Below are 8,076 nucleotides of genomic sequence, written 5' to 3'. Positions count from 1 at the left end.
TCCACCCAATGGGTTTTGGCCACTTGGCAGTGGTCAAACTGCCACAAGTACAAGTCACTCTTAGGCTGGTCATAGTGAGGAGTAATTTATACTAGTGTCATGCATATGACACTAGTCTAAGTTACTACCTTCATAGTGCAAAGTAACATAGTAGTAGTGTCATAGAAGACTTCATTTATTAGCTTGTAGACTCATCTTGTCTTGGGAAGCGCTATGTTACAGTAACATATTATGTTACCACTTATCATTAACTACATGCCACGTAAGCAAAAAAAATTTGGAGTGCGCTATGTTACTAGCTAAGTTACTCCCACTATGAGGCTGGTCATAGTGAGGAGTAACTTATACTAGTGTCATGCATATGACACTGGTCTAAGTTACTACCTTCATAGTGCAAAGTAACATAGTAGTAGTGTCATAGAAGACTTCATTTATTAGCTTGTAGACTCATCTTGTCTTGGGAAGCGCTATGTTACAGTAACATATTATGTTACCACTTATCATTAACTACATGCCACGTAAGCAAAAAAATTTGGAGTGCGCTATGTTACTAGCTAAGTTACTCCCACTATGACTAGCCTGACTAGCCTTATTTAAGCACAACTTGTCCATTTCTTAGTTGGCGGTGACGGGGATAGTTGTGCTTATGCTGTGCACGCTAGTTGCCATGATCCAGGATTGCTTACCAGACCACTCTTACTGATGCATGCATGTTCGTCCCACATCGCAAGTTGCATCCTAGAGACACGGTTTGTGTGATTTTCTCGACCCGGTCTCGAAGACGTACGTACCAGCAAGTGACTATTCATCGAATTGAAAGTCAGAGCTCGTGCTGTTTACTCGGAAAAAAATATTCATACAATTTAAATTAAATTAAATTGAATCGGACTAGCACTTGTCAGTGCAAAACTATCTTGTCTCGTGGGGTTCTAACCAAGAAAAACTGCAAACTCGATCAATTGCACGATGTGTAGCACCACATTTTTTACTCAGTCGTTGGCACGTCAACATCCCTATTTGCGTCTAGTTGGTCGATCGTAGTGGGTTTCCTGTTGATGAGGGCTACATGACCAAATACATTGGCTGCCTGCTGGCATTGACCGGTGATGTAGCCGTTGGCTGCCTGCTGGCATGTGCTACGACTGTGGGAACATGGCACGTAGAGGACACAAGTGGGAGGGCATCAAACAGGGAGAAGATGGAAATAGGAAAGGCAGACTGGGAAATCCACTTCAGGTCATAGGAGCGTATGCTCCCGCTGGACAAAAATGCATTTTTTTTAAAAATGTTAAAATATTCTGAAAAAATATAGGGCGTACATCATGGTATACTATGTTCGCACAACAAATTTCACGAAAAAAAAGATGTTATTTTTGGCTTATGTTAAAAATACAAAATATCTCATGAAAACTCATTTTGGAGTACCGCATTTTGTCTTTTTACACAAGTGACTAAAAATGTCTTTTTCTCGCGATACTTGTTGCGTTGAGATAAAATGTCCGGATGTACACCGAAATTATTTTTCATATCTTTTTGACATTCTAAAATATTTTCTTAATGTATTTTACATAATGGGTGTATCCAGTCCTATAAGCCAAAGCACCACCTCCGGGCACACTTGAAAAAATAGATAATACTACAAGTCCAAAGGTCATCTCACATTGCAGTCTTCTTACAAGCTAGGGTTTGTTCACAGATAACCTGGTACAATTTTTTTTCTGCCGAAGGAATCTGTAGAAGCTGGCGAAATGTCTATATAGTATGGTTTTTTATCAAAGACATTCATAGATATGCCCCTGTGAGCTTAGGTGTTAAGGGCAAGGTCTCGGAAAAATAGATGTGTTACAAGTAAAATAGAGCTAATAGTCAAGTACACAAGCACACCAGATAAATAACTAGCGTGAAATAAATAAATCGCTTATATGGCAAATAAACTTACAAATACAACTTACATCACACGTCCAGAAAAATCACACTACATCAATAATTCATCTTGCAAAGGGGCCAATTTCTCATCACTTCAATCATACATTTTTTTTCAAGTTGTTGCCAGCTCCTCCATTCACTATTGTATATTTATTTGCCTCAAGCATTTCCTAAGGAGATGTAGGGGTCCATCATCCACTGCATGCTCCAGTGGTTGTTAACATTCTTGTACGTCCAATAAGCCCATCCAAATGTGGCTTTCCGATACACAGCCATCTGCGCATTTGCAAAACGTTGGAAGTCCTCTTTTGTTGCATCCTTTACCTGCCACTCAGCCACCCATTCACCTATACAAAACAAGACATGCATCAATTATTTTGGACCTAGGTTTCAATTGGGACACTAAAGTTCAGGCTGGAACCTTTATCAAAGGATGATCTAATTATCACAAACTTACCAACAAATGTGAGAGGGCCATGTGGCCTATTTATAGCGTTGATTTCACTGCCGATGAAGTTGTTGATATAATCAATGTTATCCTGCACAGTGAAACTATCGAACTTGCTATCGAACAACGCATAGTAGTGCATGTCGAGGACGACCCTGTCGAATTGTGAGGCAAAGTCGATGAGCTCCAACGAAGATGCTGAAAGACGGTTGGACATGATCACATAGGCTGTAAGTGAGTGCCTCCTAACGGCATTGTAGCCTTGTTGGTAGTATGATTTCAGGTTATCTAAGGACACGCCGGGAGCAACCGGCTCATTCATCAACTCCACGGCCAGGAGGCTTGATCTCTTGGCGTACCTGTATGTACGTCAAATGCAATGAAGGATTGCAAGGTGATCGAATTACATGGCTTCTTTGCGCGATCTAATACATGAAAACAATAATTTATTAAGTAAAAATTATAGTAACAGATTGTTAGACAAATACCTTGCGGCGAGGAAATCAATGACTTGCACAGTTTGCGCGATTTGGGAGTCTCCCCATGTCTGCGAGCCATCCCTACCACCACTATGCTCGTTGGGGTTCTGCGACCCAGGTGCGGCATGCAAGTCTATTATCACGTGAATGTTGTGCCTCCTACACATGGGTTAAAAAACATATTAAAAAAGTCCAATGAAAACATTCTAGTTTGTTAAAGAGTACACATGTATGTATGTACATACTCTGCCCATGTGAACGCACTGTCCAATGCTTGGAGAGAGCCTCCCACGAATGGAGCTGGAGGGTTGGGGTCGCTGGCGATCCACCATCCCACAGGGATCCTCACCGCATTCAGACCGTTTGCTGCCATGAACGCGAAATCGGCTTCCACGATATATGTGCTCCAGTGGTTCTGCCAAACATATATATATGGAGTTAAGGAAATTGAATTGCCAAAAAATGATTGACACTTATGTTCCGTGTTTAAGAAAATTCTACACCAAGATCAGTTGAACTTTCTGCCATCCTAATATATAAACTAGCTTTAATGTCGCTACTCTATATCTCGGAAAATTATGGAGAAAATTAAGATGTCTTTTGGTATACATACATTCATGACCCGTGTAGCCATATCTTTGCCGTAGCCATTGCAAATCTGATACTCCCCATGTGGCCCGTTGACTATGTTCACTGCAAACACGGACGGATCATTGTCTCCCCAGGTCGTGCTCTCGCCGAAGTTGGCCGTCACCGAACCATCTTTATTTGCCTGACGTGCCAGCCATGGAACATAGTGATGAGCCATAGATGTTTAATCATGAACGATTGTGATTGTAAACTTTATTAGTCATAGCCAAAGTAACTTTTCTTGCTTGCTATATATGTCTGATTTTTCATACAATCAATAGTCTACCCTCGAAATATATAAAATACTACTACTGAGTGGAATATTAATTTAATCACCTGCAGGAAGGACCCATTTGGTGCTCTGATCCTCATTCTATTCTTGTCGGCGTAGCTGCGCACTAGCTGAAACGTCTCAGTTTGCCCTGGCGCGGAGGCCGTGGCCACCATGTTAACGCTGGAGACGGTCACAAACTGGTTGTTGGACACCTTGAAGTTGAAGGTGTTCTGGTCGATCCGCCAGAGCTTGAAGCTCTCCCAGCCGGAAGCCGAGGGACGGTTGGCGACCAACGCTGCGCCGCCGCCATTCTCTGCAGCCACGAACGCATTCTGCGTCACGGACTTGAACTGCAGCTGTGTGCCATCCTGCTCCATCGATCAACCGAGATAAATTAAGAAAGAGGATCCCCGCAAAAAAAATTAAGAAAGAGGATGAGCCTGGCCTAAATTCAACCCAGAAGGAGGAAACATCATCAAGGTTAACTCATTACCAGGAGATCTTTGTTGGGGATGCCATCGAAGATGGAGGGCACCCAATTGACTATGGTCACTACAAACACGGACGGGTCATCGTCTCCCCAGGTCGTGCTCTCGCCAAAGTTTGCCGTCACCGAACCATCTTTATTTGCCTGCAGTGCCAGCAAAGGAACATATTGATGACTCATAGTTGTTTAATTAGGAACGATAAGAGCATGGTTAATAATAAAGTCTACTGCTGGCTATAAGCCAATACCACATCAGATACAACATTTATAAAAGCCCACTAATACAATAGTTTGGCTGTAAACTAGTTGTACTAATTAATGTTTGCATGTAAGGCAAGAATACACTTTTGATTGGTGGAAAGGCCTGCTCACACCGCTGCATGCATTGCTTTTTCTTGTTTCTCGCGTTGCAGCCGGCGATAGCTGGAGCACCCGTTCCCTTGTCTTTTGGTCCATCTCTCTCCTCCAGCAGTGATTTTCGATGACGTGGTACTGCTTATAGCCGGCTGACTAGACCTATTGTACTTGCTCTAAGTATCTTTCCATGCAACTTGCGGTTGTAAACTCTCGTACTTGTCATAGTCATTCAAGATAAAGCAGCTTTTCCTGCTTACCCCGGGGTATATGCCAAGTATGCCCCGGCATACCCCGCGTGAGGCGTCCAGCTTAGGGCATCTCCAGCCGTTGTGCCCCCCAGGAGGCGTTTTTTCCGCCTCCTGGGGAGGCGCCGGCGGATTTTTTGCTCTGGGAACGACAAATTTTCCAGCCGTCGACACCCTCCCAGCGCAGGTGACTCTTCCCGGATGGCACCTCATGGTCGTCCACGTCAACCCGGACTCTGGCCTCGCCGTCTTCGCCACCGCGCGCTCCCTTGGCATGATAGCGTCCGGCTATGTCTGGATCGCCACCGACTAGCTCGCTGCCGCCCTGGACTCCACGCGGCCGCCCAATCCCAAGGCGATGAGCCTCGTGCAGGGCGTGGTCACGCTCCGCCAGTACACCCCGGACTCCGGCGCCAAAAGGTCGCTCACCTCCAGATTCGCCGCCGTGCAGCAGCTCGTCCTCTTCGTCGCCGCGGTGACCACACCTGCGACTCCACCGCCACCTCCATGCGCGGCTGACCAAGAGGAAGAGCCATCGCTGGAGCTGCGCCCGCGTGCTTCTCCTGCTCTCCGCGCGGCCCAGCTCCCCCTGCTGCAGCTTGCAGGAGGCCGTCCTCCGGCGTGTTCGCGCAGCCCAGCGGTCGCTCCGCGGCAGGGCGTCGACGCAGGCCACGTGGAATGCATGGCTGCACTGCGGCAGCACCCGAATGTCTTGGCCGTCCTCGAACTCGGCGAGGCAGATGGTGCATCCGTCCGCCCCCGACACCTCGTCGTCGTCGGCGACGTACCTGATGCTGGGCAGCGTGCGTTGGCGATGGGCGGGGCGTCCGCGCCACGAGGCCAAGGCCGAGGACGAGCACGCGCACCGCGCCACGAGGCCAAGGCCAACACAGACCAGTGCGCAGAGCAGGCCGGCGAGGACGAGGACCGGGCCGAGCCACGCAAGGTCGAGGCCACTACCGCAGCTCGGCGAGGAGGAAGTAGGGCGCGTGCGGCCGGCCGGGCGTCGAGGAGGCGGGGAGGAAGCAGGGCGCGGCGTGAGTGCTCGTCGAGGAGGAAGCAGGGCGTGGAGATGCACCCGGGCGCCCCCTCACGCCGGCGAGCCTGCGAAGCATCCGCCCGAGGCGACCTCGTTAAGCACGCCGGACGCCGGCCACGCGCCCTCGCTGGCCCGCACGTCGGACGCCGGACGTTGGCCTCGCTGCCCCGCTGCCTCGTCGGCGCGCTCGAGAGAGAGGGGCATGGGAGAGGAGAGAGGAAAAGAGAGGAGAGAGGGTATGGGCACGTGGGTGGGGGCCAGATGAAAAGAGAGGAGAGAGGGAGGTGGGAGACTGAGAGTGGGCCAACAGCGAGAAAAAGTAATCGCGAGCACGCCCAGCTGCCCCCCGGGGGGCTGGGTTTGGGGTGGGTTTGCCGGCGTCGTTTTTCTCCAAATCCGACGAAAAGTGAGGCTTTGGGGGCGTGAGTGGGAGGATTTTTTACCGCCGGCGCTAGAAAATTGGCCTGGGGGCGTTCCTGGGGGCGCGGCTGGAGATGCCCTTAGCGATTTGATCCCAGCTGGTACGGTCGCTGTCGTCCTAGGCGGGACGTCCTCAACTTAAAGGCCCACATGCATGTGGAGATTCAGTAGCTAGCCACATTACGGGGCCAATGCATTATGTTTATCCATAGGCTTAGGCAAGTTGAGTAGTTGGGTTATTTAACTACAAAGTTAGTACTACTTAGCTGGCTATTGGCCCATAGGTTAGTATACTATCTGAAGTCCGTACATAATTACATATACCTCCTGTATATTGAAAATACATCAGTACAAAATATCATAAAAAGTAGACTTGCTAATAAGATAGTCGATGATTTCATATCTAAATCCCACCATCTGATATATATATTTGATCTGATCGGTCAAGAAATCCCAAATTTTCAAAGATTGGCCTAAACATCAGGACACCAGAAGAATTGAGGAAAAATGCCTAATCCTAAAAAAAAAACTTCTACTTCAAATCCTTCAACAATTGAAACCGTGGCGGAGAGCACACTCAAGAGCAAGCAAAGAGAGGGCAATTGAAGAAATTATAAACATGAATTTTACCGAAATGAACTCAAAATTTTGGAGCGGTGTTAAAATCCTAGGTCTGCCACTGTCCTTGAATGATATAAAATACTACCAGTGATTTTAGTATTAAGTTACTTACCTGCAAGAAGGACCCATTCGGTGCTCTGATCCTCATCCTATTTTTGTCAACGTCGTTGCGCACTAGCTGGAACGTCTCTGTCTTCCCGGCCATGGCGGCCGTGGCCACCGCGTTAACACCGGCGATGGTAACGAATTGGTCATTGAACACCTTGAAGTTGAACGTATTCGTGTCGATTCGCCCGAGCTTGAAGGACTCCCAGCCGGAGGCCGAGGCCCGGTTGGCGACCAGTGCCGCCCCGCCGCCATTCTCGACGGCTATGAACGCATTCTGCGTGACGGACCTGAACTGCAGCTGCGTGTCATCCTGCTCCATCGATCGACCATGAGCATGGCATTAATTCTACACGGACGATGAACGAAACAGTTTGGTGAATTCATTACCTGCAGATCGTTGTTGGGGATGCCGTCGAAGAGGGAGGGCAGGATCCAGCCCTCTGTGACGAGCCAGCCGCCGAGGTTGGCTGCCCGGACGAGGGGAACAGGAGAAGCCGGGTTGGGGGGCTGGACGGCCATGAGAATAATATCACAGGAGGACGAGGAGGAGGCACATGCAAGAGCTCCTCGTTATTTTGGCTGTGTCGTGTGGAGTTCTGGCTAGTCTGGTGGTCTCGCTTAAATAGGAGATAGATCAAGTGGATCAGCCAACAGAATATCAGAACCAGCGATCAACTGAAATCAGGGAAGCAACTTGAAGATATCATGTGGTGTGCGCCAAACTTGAAGATATAGTTTGCCAGTATGTCACTGTTGTCGCCAACCTTGAATTGACGTTGTTTGGATATAGTTTGCTTGGGTCGTTGCTTTATACTCCCTCCGTTCTAAAATAGATGACTCAACTTTGTATTAACTTTAGTATAAAGTTGGGTCATCTATTTTGGAACGGAGGGAGTAATATAAAGCGGGAGAAAATCTTTTTTCTTACCTTGAATTGACGTTGGAGCCAATGTACATCCCCGCCGTGTTAACGGGCAAAAGAATGAGTCGCACTCCGTGGTCACAAACGTGATGCCAGGAATCGTGCAAAATCTGGCTTCCG

General features: G+C 48.1%; 1 protein-coding gene across 1 annotated transcript; it reads right to left on the bottom strand.

Annotated features, from left to right (window-relative positions):
- Positions 1 to 1,871: 1,871 nt before the first annotated feature.
- On the bottom strand, positions 1,872 to 7,658 carry LOC119326259 (probable glucan endo-1,6-beta-glucosidase B). Its single transcript, XM_037599948.1, has 9 exons — positions 7,422 to 7,658; positions 7,039 to 7,344; positions 4,251 to 4,388; positions 3,820 to 4,125; positions 3,467 to 3,625; positions 3,099 to 3,268; positions 2,863 to 3,012; positions 2,384 to 2,733; positions 1,872 to 2,273 (listed from the first exon to the last, which is right to left on the bottom strand). Exons 1-9 carry the CDS (start codon positions 7,551 to 7,553, stop codon positions 2,086 to 2,088), a joined length of 1,899 nt encoding a protein of 632 aa, XP_037455845.1. The 5' UTR covers positions 7,554 to 7,658; the 3' UTR covers positions 1,872 to 2,085.
- Positions 7,659 to 8,076: the final 418 nt, after the last annotated feature.

Source organism: Triticum dicoccoides, chromosome 1B, assembly GCF_002162155.2.
Source record: "Triticum dicoccoides isolate Atlit2015 ecotype Zavitan chromosome 1B, WEW_v2.0, whole genome shotgun sequence".
Lineage (NCBI taxonomy): Eukaryota > Viridiplantae > Streptophyta > Magnoliopsida > Poales > Poaceae > Triticum > Triticum dicoccoides.
Note: the sequence above shows the minus strand (reverse complement) of the source record. Positions and strands in the feature narration are given on the sequence as shown.

What these genes read in the sequence shown, in the direction of transcription:
- LOC119326259 (XM_037599948.1), bottom strand. Translation starts at nt 7,553, where the DNA reads ATGGCCGTCCAGCCCCCCAACCCGGCTTCTCCTGTTCCCCTCGTCCGG. An exon ending in TCCCCAACAAAGATCTCCTG is followed by an intron (nt 4,126 to 4,250) that starts GTAATGAGTTAA and finishes TCGATGGAGCAG; the next exon opens with GATGGCACACAGCTGCAGTT. An exon ending in CAAATGGGTCCTTCCTGCAG is followed by an intron (nt 3,626 to 3,819) that starts GTGATTAAATTA and finishes CTGGCACGTCAG; the next exon opens with GCAAATAAAGATGGTTCGGT.